Below are 24,586 nucleotides of genomic sequence, written 5' to 3'. Positions count from 1 at the left end.
GTCTCTTACTTGCACATTGTGATTTTTGTCTAACGCTGTTATTAAATCCAAAAAAGATTTATAACGTGAGCCACATATTTAATTTTTAAAAATTTTTTAAAGATTTTATCCATTTGAGAGAAAGAGAGTGCCAGAGAGAGAGCACATGAGTGGAGGGCAGAGGCAGAGGGAGAAGTAGATTCCCCACTAAGCAGGGAACCCAACACGGGGCTTGATCCCAGAACATCAGGACCAGAGCCAAAGGCAGAAGCTTAACTGACTGAGCCACCCAGGAGCTTAACTGACTAAGCTTAATGAAGCTTAATAGCCACACTAAATAAAATAAAAAAACAAACAAATAAAGCTAATTTTAATAATGCCATCTCAATTCAGACTAATTACATCTCAAGTGCTCAACAGCCACATGTAGCTTAGTGGTTATCATACTGGACAGCACAGATCCAAGATAATTTTAGAATAAGCTAAAGAACAGGTTTCTTATAAACTCTACAAGGTTACTATGGCACATGGTCTGACAGTAGATCTAAAGATAAAATGATATTAGTCTCATGTGTCTGCTTTGCTTGTATTGGCTCAGAACAAGATTATTTATAGGTTGTTTTAAACTCTGAGAGAGAACCAAAAAGGAAAGTCCGCAGTGTAACAAAGCTGAAGACCAGCATGAGAAGCAGCAGGATGAAACAAGAGGGCAGCCAAGACAGTCACAAATAGATGACAAAAGTCCATCAAATTTTAGGTAGTGTGGACCATTACAGGAAAGCCAGAAGCAGATGAAAACCACTGGCTTAATACAGTAAATTTATACTCTGAAAAGAAACTACCAAATTTTATCCTCTTGTAAGTTATAATTTTTCTTAAAACTCTAGAAGGACCTGAAAAATCTATCCTTAAAAACACACTTTTCAAAAAAAAAAGTATCTAAATAATCTGAGTAAAAAAAATTTTTTTAAATAGAAATTTAAAAATACTTGGAATGAAACACCAAAAAAAGGCAAAGCTTATCAGAATTGTAGGATGCAGCTAAAGTAATACAAAAAAAATTTATACCTTTAAAATTTTTATATTAGGAAACAAGGATTATAGAAAATTAGTGAGCTAAGATCTCAATTCAAGAAAGTTGAAAACGAGGGGCCCCTAGGTGGCTCACTCGGTTAAGCATCTGACTTTGGCTCAGGTCATGATCCCGGGGTCCTGGGATTGAGCCCCACATCAAGCCCTGCATAGGGCTGCCTGCTCAGTGGGGAGTCTGCTTGTCCCTCTCCCTCTGCCCCTCCCCTCTGTTCATGCTCGCTCTCTCTCAAATAAATAAAAATCTTAAAAAAAGAAAGCTGAAAATAATCAAGTATACAAAACCACTACATTTATTCAATCACTATTATAACCAAATAAATAAGATCAGAGAGAGATGGGTTCAGATCCTGACTGTTCCACATACCCTCTATGTTCTCAGGCAAGTTATTTAACCTCTCAAAATCTCAATCTCATGTGTAAAATGGCGATAAACTGTAGCTAATAGGACTGTTGTGATCATTAAATAACTCAATGCATGTGAAGTGTTCAAAATAGGTTAGATGTTATTGTTTATGCTATTATTATTACTAAATGATCACTAAATCTTTAAACTAGAAAGCATAAGACAGCCAACTATTATCTATATTCCACTTTAAAGTGGCAACCACCACCTCAAGGAAGTTGTTATTAATCTGATGTGATTTTTCTGGGATAATGTATTGGGAAAATTTCTTTTCATCGATACTTAGTAGTTTCTTTATTGCATATAGTACTAGCAATAAAGTTGGAAATTCTGCCCAACTTTCTAGACAGTGCTGGCTGCCTTAGAAAGTTGGGGTAAATTTCTTTACAAGATTCTAACACAATCTTATATGGAGATACATACCACAGATTCAGGTACCAAGACATACCATATTGGTCATATAAAACATATATATATATATGGGGCGCCTGGGTGACTCTGGTTTCGGCTCAGATCATGATCTCTGGGTCTTGAGATCAAGCCCCATGTTGGACTCCATGCTTAAGATTCTCTCTCCCTCTCCCTCTGCCCTTCCGCCTGACTTGCATGCTCTCTCCCTCTAAAAACAAAACAAAATCTGTGTATATATATAAACAAATATATATATGAAGTTGAAATTACATGAGTTTGTGATGTAAACTCATACATTCACTGTTTTTCTGGAATTGGACAGTATTCTGCCTGCAGCCACTTTAGATCTGCTTTACTTTAAACAAAGTAGAAAGATTTAAACATTCATTTTTTTGTTTATATGAAATATGAATATGAGTGGAGTAGTTAAATGTGAAGCTTTCCGAGCAGAAAAGCCAAGCCAATATTGTTTCATCTCTTTAAAAATCAGGTTTAAAATTTCTTTTCTACCAACAGTCTTCCTTTCTAGATAGAGATGAGGAAGGAACATAAAAAACTACATTTCTTCAAAGATAAAAATTTTAAAAGACATCCTCTAAGTAATTCCAGAGCTCAGAGATCCAATGTTATGCACTCAAAAACAATAACCTTACGACGGCTTCAGATAGGACAACAGTTTCCCAAAATGGCAAATGCTTTCTCAACCTTCTCCTTTAGAAGACTACAGAGGCATTACCTTAAGCAGCAACTGTTACAGCTAAAACACAACACACATACATAGGACAAATGCCAGGTTAGGAGTTAAATGTAATTTATCATAGCAAATAATGAACATCTCTGAGAAGTAGATTAACCAAACTATACTTTCTAATTACTGCAAGTCTCCTGTGCATTAGTATTGCTATATTTCATCCTGTTGCTCACTTAGAAGGCCAAACTATTTCCTCTGTTTGCCAAATTGTGTTAAGTCTCTTCTCTTTTTGGAGGAGGCCCCAAAACACAAAGCACAACTATCTGTGGCTCTTTTCTCCAACAGCTCTATGCCTGTGTTATGAAGTCTCAGGCAGGATTATGGCTAAACTAAGTTTTACAATGGAGGACTTTACCCATACTCTTGATTTAAAGCTGAACATACGTCCCAGCCATTAGATAATACTTCTATACTAGGACTAGCTCAGGTTTTTATCAGGAGTCAAGATGGCATACTAATCATCACAGTTACATGAATTGTCTATGATATTCTGGTAACCACGCTGTACTTTACAGACATTATCTCACATAACTATGACAGTAACTCTATAGGATAGGAATTACTCCCATTTTATAGAAGAAAAAGCACAGCTTCAGGCAGGCTGTGTGTTGTCCAAGGTTATGTATAGTGTACCTAGTAAAAGGTTGGCTTCTTAACTCAATCCCTTTGATTTTAAATTCAGTACTTTTGGGGTGCCTGGGTGGCTCAGTCGTTAAGCATCTGCCTTCGGCTCAGGTCATGATCTCAGGGTCCTGGGATTGAGCCCCGCATCGGGCTCCCCACTCAGGGGGAGGCCTGCTTCTCCCTCTCCTACTCCCTCTGCATGTGTTCCCTCTCTCGCTGTATCGCTCTCTGTCAAATAAATAAATAAAATCTTAAAAAAAAAAAAACGCTTTAAAAAAAATAAATTCAGTACTTTTTCTACTATACTACAAATAACTCAATATTATGACAGTACATAAAAGTAATATGCTTTTAACTGAAGCCACTAGTCTATAAAAGTGCAATAAATATATTTATTTTAGAGAAAAATCACTAACACAAGATGAGATTAGATGAACAGCTAACTTAAATTTATATATAAAAAAGTACCATCAATTTTAGGGGCGCCTGGGTGGCTCAGTCAGTTAAGCGCCTGCCTTCAGCTCAGGTCATGATCCCAGGGTCCTGGGATCGAGTCCCACATCGGGCTCCCTGCTCTGCAGGGAGTCTGCTTCTCCCTCTGCCCCTCCCCTCACTCATTCTGTCAATTTCTCTTGCTCTCGTGTTCTCTCAAATAAATAAAATATTTAAAATAAAATAAATTTTTTAATATTTAGCTATTTTGCAATTAAATGTGCAGCATTTGCCTAGTTCACTTCTATGCTAATTCACAGATTTTCCACTGTGGGAAAATATTCCTCAAGCATACTTGGAATAATAGAAAGCCAAGTTTATTATTATATACTTTGCTAAAATTATTCAGATGATTAATTTACACTGAAATATTTGGGAATATACCATCAAAACACTTAGATATAGAATCAGTCTATTTACAAAGCTTCGCATTTTAGCAGGTCAAATAAAAACTTTGATTATCAAATTTTTTGTCAGCAAGGTTTTTTAATTGATCGAAATCAGTTAGAATTATATATACCTACGTAGAATTTTGTAGTAAGGCACCTCTGAGATTACCTATGTAATTGCTTTATTTTATCAATGAAAAAATTGAGGCCCCACAAAATAGAGATGGCACTAGGACCTGACTTCCAAGCAGTATTCTTTTCCCTCACCAAGCTGTCTCTTTCCTAAAATTACTAAGAAGAGTTAGGCATTGCTTCTGCATAGCATTTCTTGATCTTTACTCTAAAATTCTTAAGATAACTTCTATGCCAAGGACCTCATGAGAGCTACAAAGTAACCAGAGGAAAGCAGTTTGGCCATTCCTCAAAAACCTACACACAGAATTACCATATGACCCAGCCATCCTACTCTTAGATATAAACCCAAAAGAACTGAAAACAGACTCAAACATATACTTGTATGTGAATGTTCATGGCAGCATTATTCACAATAGCCAAAAGGTGAAAACAAAACAACCCCCAAGTATCCACCTGCAGATAAATAAACATGGAATATTCATGGAATATTAATGGAATATTTTTCAATCATAAAAAGGAATGAAGTTCTAATGCATGCTACAACATAAATGAAATCTGAAAACATAACTAAAATAAGACATTCACAAAAGGACAAATACTGTTATGATTCCACTTTTATGAATTATCTAGCAGAAGCAAAACCACAGAGACAGAGTAGATGAGAGATTAGCAGGGACTGGGGTGGGAGGGAATGGAGTTACTGTTTAATGGGTATAGGGTTTCAGTTTGGGGTGATGAAAAATTCTGGTTTTGTCTTTTTTTTTTTAAGATTTTATTTATTTATTTGACAGAGAGAGAGAGCACAAGCAGGGGGAATGGCAGGAAGAGGCAGAGTTCGGAGAAGCAGGCTCCCCGCAGAGCAGGGGGAGCCAGATGTGGGACTCGATCCCAGGACCCTGGCATCATGACCCGAGCTGAAGGCAGTCACCTAACCAACTGAGCCACCCAGGCGCCCTGGGGTGATGAAAAATTTTGGACATAGATGGTGATGGTTGCATAACACTGTTAATGTAATTACTGCCACTGAACTGTACACTCAAAAATGGTTAAAATGGCAAATTTTATTAGATTTTACCACAATAAAAAAGTCATTAGAAAGTTATCACCTTGGGGCGCCTGGGTGGCTCAGTCGTCAAGCACCTGCCTTTAGCCTGGGTCATGATCCCAAGGTTCTGGGATAGAGCCCTGCACCAGGCTCCCTGCTCAGCGGGTAGCCTGCTTCTCCCTCTCCCACTCCCCCTGCTTGTGTTCCCTCTCTCTCTATCTCTCTGTCAAAAAATAAATAAAAAATCTTTAAAAAGAAAGTTATCACCTTGACAGAGCCTTCACACAATTCTCCACCTTCAAAAAACTTAAGTTCTAGAATTTTGTGGTTTTGACAATTATCAAAAATAAACAGTTCATATAACATTAAAAAAAAATATCAACAAAAATAGGGGAAACCAAGTACAGGATTTATGGAAATTCTCTGGAGTATCTTTGCAAATTTTCTGTAAAGCCAAAACTGTTCTCAAAAGTAAAGTTTACTTAAAAAAAAAAAAGGCGACCAGAGTTGTGAAGTTCAGTCCAAGTTACACAAAGACTCCTTTTAGTACTTTCTAAAGTTATAAGAATTTTAGTGGTGCTAGTAATGTGGAAAAGGAAAGTGCCTATAAGAAAATAATAAATTTACTATTCACCCAACCTAACTAGAGACCCTCTAAGTAATCTCACTTCAAGGAAATGGAATACACGCTTTTGTCCCAAACACTATACCACTTTCCAAATTCCTTTTCAGACTAAATTTAGTTAATATTAATATATAACATTATATATTAATTATATATATAAAAATAATTAGACTAAGTTTTTCAAATATTCTTTTGTACAAGATTTTAAGTTTTCATATCTTTGGCCCTAAAGTGAAAAAAAGACTGAAGTACATAGGCTAAATGATCAATTATCCATTAAATAAACATTTCCTTCTATCACAGTGTCTCATGTTCTCCGACATTCATGTGCATGTTTATCACATCTGAAGCTATTTATGAGACAATAAATTAGCATTTATGTGAAAGAACCAAAAATACAATTAGAATAAGAATAGAAATTTAGAGTAGTTTTATTCCTTTCCAGTTACCACATAAAGATAGCTAAGACAAAGATCTGTTGTCTACGCTCATCGACTTTCATGCCAGCTGTGAAATTAGATGGACTGCCTATACGACATGTCAACTTATCATAACAGTGGCATGCTTTTAAACAGCTATATATGAAAAAAGAATTCAAGACTCTCCAAAACTTAAAAATTTCAACCTTATATATAAAATGGAAATGAATAAAAAACTTCACTGATATTGGTCCTCTGGAATAAATGTTTAAAGAAATCAGTCTAATAAAAATTAGCTAAGAAATCAAAGCTACAATTTGAATGCAAAGATACAATCAGAACTAATTTTTAGCAAAAAGATTTTTACTGCACAACTGAACAATTTATACTACCTAACCTCAGTTTATAAATTCTACAACTTCTCCTTTGTCATTTTAAACTTCATCGTCAGGACTCTGATCATCCAGGCCACATAATTACCTTTAAGAAGCATGCTTAGGGTGTTTTCTGGACTGCAGGTCCATACAGCAGTTCTCTCGGCCCTCTTAGGAATAGAACATCAATTGCTTTCAGCTAAATGCACTCACATATGAATATTTTAGTACAATTTAATGCTTCTATACCAACCCCAAAGGAATAGAGCATCAATTTGTGAACACAGTTCTCCTGGAGTTAAAAGCCAAGCTGGATAATGCAATATGAAAGAGCTTGTCAATCTTTAGCTTTTTAGCAAGTCAGAAAAGCAGTCCATAAAGTCAGTCCCAGCTGTATACAAATAACTCTATCAAGTTTGTTCCTACACAGACTTTTCAACATTAGAGAATTTTCAAAAGAGAACCCCCAACACAAAATTTCTTGTATTGGTAAATTCCCCCAAACTGCTTGTTCACCTAGTAACTATTCATCTACTCTCAGAGTTATAAACAGACCACTGATCTGTTAGTAAAATACCAAAATATAGACAAAGTAATCTACTTCCACTGAGAAGTTGCACTAAGTGTAAAAAGACATTTCCCTGGCAGTAGGTAACAGATTCTTTAATCATTGCAGTATGCTTATGTTTGGATGCACAGGAAGGTTAAGTCACAAACAGAGCTTCTAAAAGGCAATCCAGAGAAAAATGTAAAACGGGAACTACCATTATATATGCCAAGGCTTACAAAGTCATTCGAATTAAATTCTAGTCATAGCATAAACACGTCACTCCACCGAGCTCAACAAATACTAATTAATGTCCTAAAAAAATCCAATGAGACTGTCAAATATGAGTTATAGAGTAAGACTGCGATACCTGTTCATGATTTCAGAACAAAAAAATCTCTCAGCAAACAAGGATTTGTAACTGTAAAAATAGCTAACACATAGTACTTATACTATACGCCAGGTATGGTTTTAAGTGTTTTACATATACTTATTCTATCTTCACAATTTCCCATGAGGTAGAGACATTCATTATCACCATGATATAGCTGAAGAAACTGTGGTACACAGAAGTGAAAGTTAAGTTACACAACCAAGCAACTGTTATATGACACTATTATAGAAAACTTCTTTAATCTCATAAAAGATATCTACTAAAAAGAGATAGCAAACATCATACCTAGTGGTGAAACCTATTAGAAATTACTGGAAAATAAGGGACAGGATGTTTATCATCACCACTTCCATTAACAACGTCCAGGGAGGCACAGCTGACATAGTAAGAAAAAAAAATTAAACAAAAGGATGAAACAAAATTTCATTATTCCCAGAAGACATGACTATGTATGTACAACACCCAAGAATCTACAGATAAATTAATAAAAGCAATATATAAACATAAATTGCATTCCTATTTATCTATCTACATTTATAAAGAAATTATAAAACTACCTAAATAAATGGAAGAAATAAAATCATGTTGTATAGAAGACTAAATATTGCAAAGATATCAACTCTCCCCAAATTAATCTATGCATCCACAGTTCCTCACTTGGAGGAATTTTTGCTTCTGAGTATTTACTACAACTTGTACTTCTCAAATCCAGAAGTCACTAATCAAATAAATTTTTTTTAAAAACTATAATGAATTTGCATGAGTGCACATTTAAAGTGCTTATGAATCTCAGAGAGACTGCTGTGTCCACTCAGCAGTTGTGTCTCAGCTATTTAACTGACAGGATCATATCTCATGCTCACACTGTATAACTACAAGTAACGAGAACACAAGGAGGTATCTATTTTGAGATTTTTTTCATCTTGTTGCTTAACTGCAGTCTTTGGACAATGATTCAGAGCATCTATTTCTGGAGTCTCAGGAGCCATGAAGAGAAAACAGCCCATCACCTCTCAGCATCTGAATGTGAGCCCCTTTACCAACTCCTTCCCGCACACCCTGACTCACCACTTAACTCTCCCAATTTGCACTACCAAATCTCACCCAGGCAAGTCCTCAATCAGTAAATTATCATTTTTAAATGACCTTGGTTATTAGCTAAGAATTATTTGCCTTCATCATGTATCTTTAGCATATTTTTTCATTATTTATTCACATTACAATTCGTACATGTTTGGAGTAGCACAGAAGAAATATCTGACACTGTCCAGTATCACTGAATTCTGTCCAGAAACATACTAATGAGTTTATAGTAAGTGTGAAACAACTAAGTAATTGATTTTAAATATTTTATATTATGTTGAAAATCTTGGTGTATTTTTATTATTTAAGGTTTTTGGGTGGATTGGGAACTAGTTATTAATTTTCTCTTTTAAAAAAATAAAATAGAGATTTGGGCTCTCTGAATTTCATCAACTACACACTTTCAAAAATCACACCAAATTTGGATAAGACAAACTTACATTTCCAATCAAAACTTCAACTGTGGAGTTTGACAAACTAATTCTAAAACTGCAAGAGAAAGGCAGAGAGCCAAGAATAGCTAAACAGTTCTGAAGAACAGAGGAGAGAGGAATTGCCCAACTAGGTAATATTATTACTACAGCTTTAGGTGTAGTACTGATACAACGACAAACAACTGACTGATAGGCAGAGAGCCCAGCAATAGACCTGTGCATGTATATAAACATGTACGAGGTGACTCTAGAGACCGGTGGAGGAGAAAGAGAATGTGTAATCAAAGATTAGTTATAGGAGGATAAAACTGAGTATCTACTTCACATCAAACATAAAAACCAAATCAAGTAGATTAAAAACCAAAATGTGCAAAGCAAACTTTACAAGTTATAGGGAAAAAAGTGGCACCTAGGTGGTTCAGTCAGTTAAGGGTCTGCCTTTGGCTCAGGTCATGATCCCAGGGTCCTGGGATTGAGTCCTGCATCAGACTCCCTGCTCAGCAGGGAATCTGCTTCTCCCTCTGTGCCCCCCACCACCCGCCCCACTCATGCTCACTATCTCTCTCAAAAATAAAATCTTGAAAAATAAAACTTTAATAAAAAAATACAGGTGAATATCGTTATGACCCTGTCTTAGGAAAGATTCCTAAAACAGACTGTAGATACTATAAAGGAAAAAAATAAGTTCAACCACATTAAAATTAAAAGCTCTGTTTATCAAAAGACATAATTTTTTAAAAAAGGAAAAGCTGGCTAAAAACTGAGAGAAAATTTATGCAACACACATAATCAACAAAAGATTAGTAACTAAAACGTTTAATTAAAAACTTCCAAGAACCCGGGGCACCTGGGTGACTCAGTCGTTAAGCGTCTGCCTTCGGCTCAGGTCATGATCCCAGGGTCCTGGGATCGAGCCCCGCATTGGGCTCCCTGCTCCGCGGGAAGCCTGCTTCTCTCTCTCTCTCACTCCCCCTGCTTGTGTTCCCTCTCTCTCTGTGTCTCTGTCAAATAAATAAATAAAATCTTAAAAAAAAAAAACAAAACAAAACTTCCAAGAACCGGTAAGAAAAAAAAAATTCAACAGAAAAATGGGCAAAAAGATATGAACAGGAAATTCAGGGGGAAAAAATCATTAACAGACATTTAGGACGCCTGGGTGGCTCAGTCGGTTAAGCATCTGCCTTCAGCTCAGGTCATGATCCCAGGGTCCTGGGATCGGGCTCCCTGCTCAGTGGGGAGCCTGCTTCTTCCTCTGCTTGCCACTCCCCCTGCTTGTGCACGTGTGTTTGCGCTCTGACAAATAAATAAAATATTAAAAAAAAATAAAACAAACAAAACCCATTTAGAATATAAAGATGCCTAATAACAAATAAAACAGATAAAACAAAAAACAGTGAGATTTCATGCCCATCAGACTAGTACAGCTTTTTTTAAAAAGCTGTGGCAAATATACATTACATAAAATTTACCATTTTAATCACTGTTAAGTGCAGTTCTGTGGCATTAAGTATATTCACCTTGTCATGCAACCATCACTGCTATCTCCAGAACTACCATCTATCTCCAGAATGGCAAAACTTTAAAAAACCAAAAATACCAAAGTTCAAAAAGGATGGGAATAAAGGTAAGTTTTATAAACTGCTCATAAGTATAGCTACTTTGGTTGACCCTTCATCAACATCTGGAAAGCTGAACATTTCCTATAATTGAGCAGTTTCTCTCTCAGGCGTACTTCCCTAGGGAAACACTAACATACAAGGAGATGTAAGAATCTTCCAGTAACATTATTTGTTTCTTTCTTTTTTTTTTTTTTTAAGATTTTATTTATTTATTTGACAGAGAGAGAGACAGAGAGAGAGGGAACACAAGCAGGGGGAGTGGGAGAGGGAGAAGCAGGCTTCCCGCAGAGCAGGGAGCCTGATGCGGGGCTCGATCCCAGGACCCTGGGATCATGACCTGAGCCGAAGGCAGATGCTTAACGACTGGGCCACCCAGGCGCCCCTTCCAGTAACATTATTTGTAACAGCAGGAATTATAGACTACCTAAATAAAGATCCAGTATTAGGAAAATGGGTGACGTGTGACATATTTCTATAATAGGATACCATACATTAATGAAACACAAATGAAAAACTGCTACCTGAATTAAAATGGATGAATCTCACAAACATAAGATTGACTAAAAAAAACAAAGAACACATACAGTATGCTGTTGCTATAAAGTTAAAAAAATGTATACAAAAAAACCCAAAACAAAAACAAAACAAAATGTATACAAAACAATGTTACCTATCAGTGTTTCCTAATTTTTTTATATCATGGCACACAAACAATGGCAGCATGTGTGTGGTACCCTGGGCTACGTGAACAAGTCTAGTCATAATGTCTCCTGTTCCAAAGGCTGAGAGGATCAACATCTCAGCACACTTGTAAATCATTCACGGTACTCAAGTTGAAAAGTTCAGCAATATACTGTTTAGGGAACTGTAGATATACAGTAAAAGTGAAATGTATTGAAATCATCATCAAATTTAGGTAATGATTACTTTTGAGGGAAAGGAAGGATGTGTATTAAAGAAAGTACATAGGGGCTTTCAACTGTATTATAATATTGTTTCTTAAATTTGGTAGTAAAAACAAAGGTGTATACTGTATTCTTTATATTCCTTATATATATTCATATATATATAAAATATCTTTTGTATATATATTCTTTATATACATATAAATTTTTTAAATAAATAGGAAAGAATGGGAAGCAAAGTGGATTTAGCAAACGTAAGCTACTTTTTCAAGCTTAGCGTACCAAGAGAGATGAAAAGGGAGGTAGCTAGTAGAGAAAAGAGGCTGCTGGGTAGACAAAGAATTTTCCTTTTTAAGATTATAAAAAAAGGAGCAGGAGGGAGAGGTTCTGAACCCAGAACACAGGGGTAAATAATGGAATACTGTCCCAAAGGAGGTAGGAAGTAATGGGATCCAAGGACACAGGTAGAGAAATGAGCATTAAATTAGAAAAGGCTCACCTCTTTCTTTGATGTACATAGGTTAAGTTGTATTGTTTTGCTTTTATAGAGAGGACAGTAAGTTGACTTATGAAGTAGAAGGAAAGATCAGCAACTGAGAATAAGGGAAATAGTACTAAATAAGGAGTTTCTAAAATTGGTACAATTTAAGATAATGTTGATATATACTAACAGAGGACAAAAGCAAAAGTCAGTTCAGAAGATCTATTTGTGGAAAACTGAGGCTATGCAATCCACCAGTTTTTCCTGGACAAGTGGTTTTTAAAATGTGCTCAGGGCTCTAATCATTCTGCAGAGGGGCCATAGAGACTCTTTCAGAAAAATGAGAAGGGAAAGAGCTATGTTAGCAACACTCTAGGTTACACCCCTCCACTGCAACTCCACTTTTCCTATTATCCATGGGGATTCCTGACAAGATTTCATCTGAAGGGTTCTACAACTAAGTCACTACTATGAAATTTTATCCTGGAAAAGTCAGAGCAGCAAGCCCCAAACCAAATAATTTTGGGCCCTTATGGAAATGCACTTAAATATTAGGCAATTGGCTGACATTGAGGGACATTATAAAAAAAAAACAACATCCTTATGAAACCACTGTCCTATTTATAGTAAAGACATTGTTGAGGATGTTAATCAATAGGGTCCTCTTTGTAAGGGCTCAAGGGATAAATCTCTCTCTCTCTGATCTTGCTATCAGGCCAAATTATGCTTCCCATGTGCAATTAGTTTGTTTTTACCTTAGGGACACTATAAATCAGGACACTGATCTTGTTTCCCAATATGAACTGGCTTCTAGAAAACCTAGTGCCAAATTTGCAGACTAAATCTGGCAAATGAATAGAATGATACAGAATTTATTTTCTTTAAAAACGTCTCTCCTAGTTTTAACGTATCTCCAACCTTTATCTTCCATCTGAGTTTTCTCAAGACCAAACTGTCAACCAGTACCTCCCATGAAGAGACAAAAAGCAGTTTGGCTACTACAGCTAGGGGGGTGGGGAATAGGAGTAGAACACTAAGAAGGGTACAGAAGGCCTAAGACTGAGGCTAAATAAGAAGTGAGAGTTACTCCTTACTACAACCACGAGACTAAAGGTTAAAGAGCTATGACAACTAAATGCAATACCTGACCCTAAACTGGATTCTGTATGGAGATGGGACAATACTATAATGAGCATTATGAAACTAAATGATAAAACTGGCATATCCCATTAGAATATGGAAGACAAATTAGAATTTAAATTGACAAAATCCAAACAGAGGATGTAAGTGTACTTTGGTTGTGTAAGAGAATATTTCTGTTCTTAGAAAATACACACTAAAAGGGGCACCTGGGTGGCTCAGTCGGTTAAGCGTCTGATTCATGATTTCAGCTCAGGTCATGATCTCATGTGTTATGAGATTGAGCCCCATGTTGGGCTCCATGCTTAGCAGAGAGTCTGCTTGAGATTCTCCCTCTCCCTCTCCCCATACTTGTGCCTGCTCTCTCAAATAAATAAATAAGCGAAATACACACTAAAGTATTTAGGGGTCATGATGTTACTGTCATATGTTCAGGAAAAAAAAACCTGTGTGTATATGTGTATACACAGACACTGTACTATTTTTAATTTTGAACTTTTTGTTAAGTTTGAAATTATTTCCAAATAAAAAATTAATTAAAAAATGAGGAGTAATATAGAAGAATTTGTTGCAACAGTAAGCTGTAGATAGATTAGTGGTTCCCCATCACTAGGTCTGAATTCTTGCAGGGAACATGAATCCATAAACACACCAGGAATTGTTCTCTCTATGTATGTTCAATCGTCTGCCATATGCATGTGTAAACTGCTATGAATGATAAAAATATATTTAAAAGTATAACTAAATTCATGGCATCTTTTGGGTATTATATATTTTCCCATTTTCTTAAACAATCGGTAATAAAAGTGTTTTGTAAGGATAACAAAATTTGCCTTTGTGGTCCCCTTACTTGAATAGGGAACTTCTTACTGTTTTCATCAGAGAGAACCACAGTGATGCTTCTCATAGCTATTACCGAATGGCAACAAAATAGAACACAGGATCTTCAAAGAATGTAAAGTTGAGAGGAATGTGAATAGAAATCAAGCTTTAAAAGATTCATGAGGCTTCAATGGTGGAGAACAAAAACCCAAATTTAATAACGACAGTGTTCAGCTTTAAACACAAAGAACAATTATTAGACAATGGAGACATGGGTTTAACAGACAATAAAATATGGGTGAAGGAGAAAACTGAGAGTTTGGATGTCCACAAGTGTAATACATGCCAACAGTGGGATATGCCTGCCAAAAACCTAATGCAATATTAAGTAGCATTAATTAAAATATTATTTAGGAAGATAATAATCTAATTCTGTACTCATCAGAGCACATATGAAGTAATGCATTTGACTCTGGGCCTTAGGACTCCTGCACGTGGTCCTGAGGGAACTGCTTATATCAGACTAAACCTTCCTGCAGAGAAAAACTACGAAACCTTGTTAAAATATAGACAGCAACTACTTAAATACTCTGGAGATCAACCAAGACAGGCAGCATTTAAGAAGGCCGACTTCTGTAGGGGAGGGAAGCACAAGATGAGTCTAACTCATACCACTACTTTCTCCCTTGGGGCATTTGCAGATTTCCCACAGGGGATAAAAGCCAATCAGAAAGCAGTCGCTTTGGATAGAAACTGCAGTCTTACTAGTTCAGGAAACACACAAACAAATTTGTGGCTGCCACGTTAGCTGGAAAGGAAGAAAACAATTCCAGAGAGAGAACCACCAATTTGAAAAACGTACCCTGCTTAAAACCCTGGGGACCCCTGCATTAGAGATGTGCAAGGTGGCTTCTCAGCTGCCCGGCTAATATTAACAGAGAAGACAGTTTGGAGTTGCAGCTTTGTTTTGTGTTTTAGTTGTATTTGTCCAGAATCAATACCAACTAATCATTTAAGAATTCCTTTATGTGAATGCTTGGCAAAAAGAATGGTGCTCAAATAAGTACTCAGGGTTAAATAACTTTTTTGAATCTCATTATTTTTCCTGGAAAAACTGTATTGACCTTTGCACTGATGATGCAGAAAAACAATAGTGGGTAAAACTACTGTCTGCATTAGTCCAGACAGCCACACCAAACTGAACTAGTTGTCACAGCATTCTTCAAGGCCACATACTCAGTTTAAAAAAAACCTGAAAAATAAAAAGCTGGTTTCACTTAAGATTGTTCTTGATGCAGTACAAATTATTAGTTTTATTAAACCTTGACCTTTGAGTACACATTTTTTAGTATTCTGTATTATAAACTGTGAAGTACACAAGGTACTTCCACTGTGTATCAAAGCACAACAACTGTCTTGAGGAAAACCATTTGGGTGATGGTTTGAGTTACAAGCTGAACCAGCCACTTTTTTTATGGACCAACATTTTTACTTCAAAGAACAAGTGGCAGATATTTGATGTTTTTTAGCAGACATTTTATTGAAAATGAATGAAATGAGCTTATCAATTCTGAGAAAACAACTTAAAAGTTTTTGTTGCCAATGACAAAATTTGAGCTTTTAAGTGATAATCAGAATTCTAAAAAACTTATATCCATAAGCATGAGGTTTAAAGACTCTTCTAATGAGATCAGTGGTGATATTAATGAACCTGACTTTTTGATACTGATAACATATGTCAACATTTGGGAGATCTGCAAAACTCAGTTAACCTTTACAGCATACTTTGGGAATACTGTGGGTTCAGTTCTAGACCACCATAATCAAGCAAATATCACAGTAAAGCATGTCAAATTAAGTTTTTGGTTTCCCAGTGCATGTTCACCCTATACTGTAGTCTATTAAGTGTGCCATAACACTATGTCTAACAAAATAATGTACATACCTTAATTTAAAAGTACTTTATTGCTAAAAAATGCTAACCATCATGTGAGCTTTTCACAAGTTATAATCTTATTGCTAGTGGAGGGTCTTGCTTCATGTTGATGGCTGCTGACTGATCAGGGTGGTGGTTGCTGAAGGCTGGGGTGTCTTATTTCTTAAAATAAGAAACAGCACAGTTTGTCACATTTTTCTCTGTAATTTCTCTATAGCATGTGATGCTTTCTGATTTTATCCACAGTACAACTTCTATCAAAATTCGTTATCACTAACTCTATGTCATATTCTAAATCCTCTGTTGTCAACAATCTTCACAGCATCTTCACCAAGAGCAGTTTCCATCTCAAGAAATCACCTTGGCTCACCCATAAGAAGCAACTCCTCATCCATTAAAGTTCTATCATGAGATTGTCACAATTCAGTCCCATTTTCAGGCTCCACTTCTAATTCTAGTTCTCTTGCTATTTCCACCACATCTGCAGTTACTTCCTCTACTCAAGTCTTGAATCCCGCAAAAGTCCTCCATGAGGGTTGGAATCCACTTCCTCCAAAATCCTATTAATGTTGGTATTTTCACCTCTTCCATGAATCATGAATGTTCTTAATGGCATCTAGAATGGTGAATCCTTTCTGGAAGGCTTTCAATTTACTTTCCCCAGATCCATCAGAAGAATCACTACCTATGGCACTTAGAACCTTATAGAATGTATTTTTTAAACAATAAGACTTGAAAGTCAAATATTGACTCCTTGATCCATGGGCTACAGAATGGATGCTTGTGTTAGCACACATGAAAACAACATTCATCTTATACATCTCCATCAGAACTCTTGGGTGACCAGGTGCATTGTTGATGAACAATAATATTTTGAAAGAAATCATTTTTTTCTGAGGTCTCCACATTAGGCTTAAAATATTCAGTAAACCATATTGTAAACATACGTGCTGTCATCCAGGCTTTCTTGTTCCATTTCTAGAGCACAGGAAGAATAGATTTTGCATAATTTTTAAGGGCCCTAGGATTTTCAGAGTGGTAAATGAGCACTGGCTTCAACTTAAAGTCACTATCTGCATCAGCCCCTAACAAGCTTTAAAGCCGGGCATGGATTTTTCCTCTCTAGCTATGGAAGTCCTAAATGGCATCTTCTTTCAATAAAAGACAGTTTTGTCTATTTTGAAAATCTGTTTAGTGTAGCCACTTTCACTAATTATTTTAGCTAGATCTTCTAGATAACCTGCTGCAGCTTCTACATCAGTACTCGCTTCTTCACCTTGTGAGACAGCTTCCTTCCTTAAACTTCATAAACCAACCTCTGCTGGCTTCAAACTTTTCTTCTGATGATTCTTCCTCTCAGGCTTCACAAAATTGAAGGGATTTGCTCTGAAGAGAATTGCTCTGGAGTAAACGGCTTAAAGGAATGTTGTGGCTGGTTTGATCTTCTATCCAGACCACTGAAACTTTCTCCATATCAGCAGTAAGGCTGTTTCACTTTCTTATTCATCTGTTTACTGAAGTAGCTCTTTTACTTTCCTAGGAACTTCTCTGCATTCAAAACTTGTCTAACTGTTGGACACAAAAGGCCTAGCTTATGCCCTGTCTCAGCTTTCAACATGCCTTCTTCACGCAGCTTAATCATTTCTAGCTTTCGATTTAAAGTGAGAAATGTGCAATTTTTCCTTTCACTTGAACACTCAAGAAGCCATTGAGGGTTTATTAATTGGCCTGATTTCAATATTGTTGTGTCTCAGAAAATAGGGAGACTTGAGGAGAGGGAGATAGATTGGGGAACAGCCAGTCAGTGAAACAGAACACATACAACATTCATTGATTAAATTAATTGCCTTATATGGGTGAGGTTCATAGTGCCCCAAAACAATTGTAATAGTAACATCAAAGATCTCTGATCACAGATCACTATAACAAATATAATAATAATAATGCAAAACTTGAAACTATTGTAAGAATTACCAAGATGTGATACAGAGACACGAAGTGAGCAAATGCTATTGAAAAAATAGCACTAATAGACTTGCTCAATGCAGGGCTGCCAAAAACCATTAATTTATAAAAAAACAAAACAAAACAAAACATCAGAATGTATGTGAAGTGTAAGGGAAGCACAATAAAACAAAATATGTCTTTATTTTCTAAATGAACAATGCATGATGTACAAGATGGTAAAAGATCCATTCAAACTGCAATGTAGACCAATGGATTTTAATATAAAAGTATGAAAAGGTCAATGATATGGTTTCACATTCCACACTGTAAATAACCTTTAAGAAATTACTACTTGTTGGGGCATCTGGGTGGATCAGTCAGTTGCGCATTCGACTCTTGACTTTGGCTCAGGTCATGATCTCAGGGTCCTGGGATCAAGCCCCGCACTGGGCTCCCCGCTCAGCGGGTAGTCTGCTTGTTTCCCTCTCCCTCTGCCCCTCCTCCTGCTTGCTCTGTCTCTCTGTCTCAAATAAATAAATAAATCTTAAAAAAAAAAAAAAGATTACTACTTGTCAAATTTTGGTATAATGTAAAAGTAAAAGAAAGATATCCACAATTTTCTGAAGAGGCTATTAAAATACTTTCTTCCCAACTATATATATGTGTGATGGTAGATTTTCTTCATGTATTTTAATCAAACTGATACAAGAAAACAGTGGAAACAGAAATAAGAATCTAGTAATTTTCTTTTTTTATTTATTTTTTTAATTCTTATGTTAATCCCCATACATTACATCATTAGTTTTAGATGAAGTGTTCCATGATTCATTGTTTGTGCATAACACCCAGTGCTCCATGCAGAATGTGCCCTCCTCAATACCCACCACCAGGCTAACCCATCCTCCCACCCCCCTCCCCTCTAGAACCCTGTTTGTTTTTCAGAGTCCATCATCTCTCATGGTTCGTCTACCCCTCTGATTTCCCCCGCTTCAAGGAATCTAGTAATTTTCTATTAAGCTAACTATGAAGCCAAAAATGTAAAGCAATGCAACTATTCCCATTAAAATCATTTTTCTTTTAGAGAAGTTATTTTCATCAAAATGATATTTATATTAAGAAAAATAGTTTTATTATTTTCAAGTAAATAAATATTTAAAAATATTTAAAATTTTTCTCAGTTTGAATTTCTAATACAGTCAGTATTAATAGATATGACCCACATAAACAAAAGCTCTTTGAGAGCGCTCAATCTTGAGAGGGAATCCTAAGACAAAAAATTTGAGAAGCACTGTACTACACATATAATGAAACAGGAAAATGTGAAAATACAATCAAAGGAGATCAACCTTGAAATAACTCAGATTTTGGAATTAGTACACAAGGATTTTAAAGCAGTTATTGTAAGTATGATCAAGAATGTAAAGGAAAAGTTAACTGCAATGACTGCACTAATAAGAAATGTCAACAGAGAAATTAAAATTATAAAAAGAACCAAATGCAAATCTAGAACTGAAGAAAATCTGAAATAAGAAATTCCCTAGATTTTTTTTTTTGTTTTTTTTTGAAGATTTTATTCATTTATTTGACAGAGAGAGACAAGGCGAGAGAGGGAACACAAGCAGGGGGAGTGGGAGAGGGAGAAGCAGGCTCCCCGCTGAGCAGGGAGCCTGATGCAGGGCTCAATCCCAGGACCCTGGGACCATGACCTGAGCTGAAGGCAGACACTTAACGACTGAGCCATCCAGGCGCCCCTCCCTAGATGGTTTTAACCGCAAATTTGAACTTATGGAAGAGTCAGTGATCTTGATGATAGACCAACAGAAATTATTTAAATATACATTTAAAATACGTGTAACTGGAGTTCCAGGGTAAAGTACAGGTGGCACACTGTCTATAAGTGTTCAACAGGCCCAATCTAGACTGCTGCCTGTTTCTGTATATAAAGTTTTACTGGAATAGAGCCATGCTCATTCATTTATTTATTTGTCTATAGCTGTACATTCTATGGCCCATAGAACAAAAAATACTTGCTGTGTTACTCTTTACAGATAAAGTTTGTTGACCCCTGGTCTAGATCTTTTATGTTTTTACTGAATTTCTTGTTCTATTATTTTATCAATTACTAGGAAAAAGTGTTAAAATCTCCAACTATGAGTATAGATTTGTCTATTTCTAACTTTAGTTCTCTTAGTTTTTGCTTGAAGTATTTTGAAACTATGTTGTTGGGCACTTCTACAATCATGATTGTTCTGTCTTCCTGATAAATTAATCCTTTTATTATTATGTTATGTCTCTCTTTATCTTTGGTAGTAGTCATTGTCTTAAAGTCTACTTTCTCTGATATTAATAAAGACATTCAGATTTCTTAATTTCTTATGCTTACTGCTTGTATGGTATATCTGTTTCTTCCCCCCCCCCCAAATTTATTTATTTTATTTAAATTCAATTAATTAACATATAATGTATTATTGGTTCCAGAGGTAAAGGTCAGTGATAAAGATTTATTTATTTATTTGAGAGAGACAGAGAAAGCAGGTGCACACAGGGAGGGGCAGAGGGAGAGGGAAAGAATTTCAAGCAGACTCCCTGATGAGCATGCAGCCCAGAGGCCAGACACAGGGCTTGATCTCACAACCCTGAAATCATGACCTGAGCTGAAATCAAGAGTTGGACGCTTAACCGACTGAGCCACCCAGGCACCCTGGTGTATCTTTTTCTTTCCCTTCCCTTTCAGTGTATATCTTTTTTATATTTAAAATGCATTTCTTACAGGTGGCACATAGATGAGGTCTTGCTTTTTATACATTCTGTCAGTCTCTGCTTTTTGACTGGAGCATTTAACTCCTATTTTTCTGACTGCTTTTAAGAATGTCTTTTTATCATTCTTTAAACACTTTATGATGTGCCTTGTAGTTTCTGTCACATTTACTGTTCTTGGGGCTTATGAGCTTCTGAGATCTATATGTTTATAGGTTTCATCAAATTTAAAAATTTTCTGGTCATTATTTCTCCAAAAAGTTTAGCTATTCCAACTGTACATATATTAGGCCTGCTAAAGTTGTCCCACAGCTCATCAATGCTCTGTCCATTTTTTTTTTTCTGTTTTTTTTCTTATTTTCTCTCTGTGTGTCATTTTGGAGTTTTGCTACCATATCTTCAAGTTCACTAATGTTTTTTCCTGCAGTGTCTAATGGCACAATACATTCTTTTCAAGTTCATCAAGATAGGGCATTTACCATGCCATGAGTCTCAAAAAATTTTAAGATTGAAATATTAGAGAGATATTCCCCAAAATTAAATTAGAAATCAGTAATAGAAAGCTCTCTAGGAAAAAAAAAACACAAATATTTAGAAATTAAACATTTCTAATTTTATAAATTAGGAAGTATTTTTAAATGATAAAAATACAATATATCAAAATTTGTGTGATGCAGCTAAAGCAGTGCTTAGACAGAAATTTATACCTTTAATATTTACATTTAAAAATAAATAATACAGCTTGGCTGGCTCAGGTGGAAGAGCATGCAACTCTTGATCTCAGGGTCATGAGTTTTTTTGTTTAAATTTTTTTATTGTTATGTTAATCCCCATACATTACATCATTAGTTTTAGATGTAGTGTTCCATGATTCATTGTTTGTGCATAACACCCAGTGCTCCATGCAGAATGTGCCCTCCTCAATACCCATCACCAGGCTAACCCATCCTCCCACTCCCCTCCCCTCTAGAACCCTCAGTTTGTTTTTCAGAGTCCATCGTCTCTCATGGTTCGTCTACCCCTCCGATTTTCGCCCCCTTCATTCTTCCCCTCCTGCTATCTTCTTCTTTTTTTTTTTTCCTTAACATATATTGCATTATTTGTTTCAGAGGTACAGATCTGAGATTCAACAGTCTTGCACAATTCACAGTGCTTACCAGAGCACATAGCCTCCCCAGTGTCTATCACCCAGTCACCCATCCCTCCCACCCCACCCCCCACTCCAGCAACCCTCAGTTTGTTTCCTGAGATTAAGAATTCCTCATATCAGTGAGGTCATATGATACATGTCTTTCTCTGTTTGACTTATTTCGCTCAGCATAATATCGGGGTCATGAGTTTAAGCCCCACGGTGGGTGCAGAGATTACTTAAATAAGTAAACTTCAAAAATTTTTTTAAAAATAAACAATACAAAATTAATAAGTTCTGCCTTATGAGCAAGGTAAACCTGAAGTAATTAGAGAAACAATGAAAACAATTAAACAAAGCTAAAATTTGGCTCACTGTTGGTGTAGCTGCTATGGAAAACAATTTGGCAGATCCTCAAAAGGTTAAACACAGAGTTACCATATGATCTAGCAAATCCACTCCTAGGCATATATACAAGAAAAATTAAAATATATGTCCACACAAAAACTTGTAAATGAATGTTCATATCTGCATCATTCGTAATAGCCAAAAAGTGAAAACAACCCCAATGTCCATCAAATTATGAATGGATAAATAAAATGTGGTATACCCACATAATGGAATACTATTAGCAATAAAAAGTAATAGTATGACATGGATAAACCTTGAAAACATTATGCTAAATGAAAAAAAAAAAACACAAAAGACCACCTATTATATAATCAATTATTATGAAATATTAATATGAAATGTCCAGAATAGGCAAATCTATATAGACAGAAAGTAGAATGTTAATTGCCTTGGCCTGGAGGAGTTGGGGAAAAAAACAGGTATGTGTCTTCTGGGGGCAATGAAAATGTTCTAAAACTAACTGAGGTGATGGTTGTATAACTGTGAATATACTAAAAGCCACTGAATTAAACATTTAATTGGATGAACTGTATGGTACATGAATTATATCTCAATAAGTCTGTCATTCTAAAAAAGTTGGATCACTGAGATTTTTAAAAAATTTTTATAAACTCTTCACTAGACTGATGAAGAGAAAGTGAACAAAAAAGAGAAGACACAAATTACCAATTGCAGAAATTAAAGAGGAGCTTTCACTCCAGATCTTATAGACAATGAAAATAGGGCAGTATTATAAACACCTTTATCCAATACATTTGACTTAGAAAAATTGGACCAATTCATCGAAATATATCACTTAGCCGAACAGACTCAAAATAAAATCAAAAATTTGAATAGCCCTAAAACCATTAAAGAACCTGAGTTAATTGTCAAATACTCCACCAAAGAAAATTCCAGGCCAAAATGGCATCACTGGTGAATTCTATCACATTTAAAACAAAACACAAAACAAAACAAATATATCAATCTTACACAAATCATTCAGAAAATAGAACAGTAGGGAACACCTTTCAACTCTTGGTAACTTTATAGCAGAGAAATTTCACAGCTATCACCTTAATGAAAAGATCAAAGTAAAAATCATTAGTAATAAGACAAAATGAAATTGTGTACCACCTGATAGGATGAAATACCACTTTTGTGATAATCCTGTCAAAGATATATAACCTGAATTGAATTGTGAGGAAACAAGACAAACCTAATTTGAGGGACATTCTACTCTTCAAAATAGCTATCCTATAATCTTCAGAAGTGCCAAGGTCATGAAAGTCAAGGTAAGACAGGAACTGTTTAAGATGGAAGGATACATGACAACTATATGCACCATGTGATTCTGAGCTAAAGCCTCTTGCTATAAAGGACATTACTAGACAATAGGCAAAACCTGAATGGGATCTGATGATAAGATGGAATTAATGTATCAATTGTAATGTCCTGATTTTAAAAGTTGTATGGTGGTTATATAGGAGAATGTTCTACATAACTTATCTGGGGATGATGGAGTATCATCTCAGCAACTTACTTTCAAATAGTCCACAAAAATAAAGGTTTTTGGTCTGTACTCACAAGTTTTCTGTACACTTGAGACTGCTTCAAAAAGGTTTTTTTAGGAGAGAGAAAGAGCACTCATGCACACATGAGCAGACGGGAAGGGCAGAGGGAGAGGGAGAGAATCTTAAGAAGGCTCCATGCTCAGGGCAGAGCCCAACAAGGTGCTCGATCTCACTACCCTGAGATCATGACCTGTGCCAAAACCAAGAACCAGATGTTTAAACAACTGAGCCACCCAGGCACCCCTAGATTGTTTTAAGTTTTAAAGCCTAAATGTGCGCGCGCACACACACACACAAATACATACATATATACATGACCAGGCCTAACTCAGAGTTAATAAATCAGAATCTCTGGGGATTATATGATTTATGTTAAAGAAAGTCTTTAAAGTGTTCAATATATTTAAATTCCTTATAAAAAAATTTAAATAATTCTATATTCACAATGGCAATGTTGAAGAAAGCTGACTGTATGACATTTATTTTCTTTTTTTATTATATGTGGATTTTATTTATTATATCAGCATTTTTTAAAAAAATTTATTGTTATGTTAATCACCATACATTACATCATTAGTTTTTGATGTAGTGTTCCATGATTCATTGTTTGTGGACATTTATTTTCAATACAGATAAGGATGCCACTGGTCATTCCATCATTCAGCTGTTCTACTTAACAAGTGCTGCCT

General features: G+C 35.8%; 1 protein-coding gene across 3 annotated transcripts in view; it reads right to left on the bottom strand.

The window, feature by feature from the left end:
* ETFA (electron transfer flavoprotein subunit alpha) overlaps positions 1–24,586 on the bottom strand; it is an 87,665-nt gene that overhangs the window by 21,215 nt on the left and 41,864 nt on the right. Inside the window, exon 10 of one of the 3 annotated variants that reach the window (XM_034994637.1) lies at positions 7,984–8,056. The exons of the other annotated variants lie outside the window; for them this stretch is intronic. Coding sequence (XP_034850528.1) covers positions 8,033–8,056 — 24 coding nt within the window. The 3' untranslated portion in view covers positions 7,984–8,032. Of the gene's footprint in view, positions 1–7,983; positions 8,057–24,586 lie in introns of those variants that run through there. 3 annotated transcript variants of the gene reach the window in all.

Source organism: Mirounga leonina, unplaced genomic scaffold, assembly GCF_011800145.1.
Source record: "Mirounga leonina isolate KUSES-001 unplaced genomic scaffold, KU_Mleo_1.0 Mir_91, whole genome shotgun sequence".
Taxonomy (NCBI): Eukaryota; Metazoa; Chordata; class Mammalia; order Carnivora; family Phocidae; genus Mirounga; species Mirounga leonina.
The sequence above is the reverse complement of the archived record's forward strand: the minus strand, read 5'-3'. Positions and strand labels throughout refer to the sequence as shown.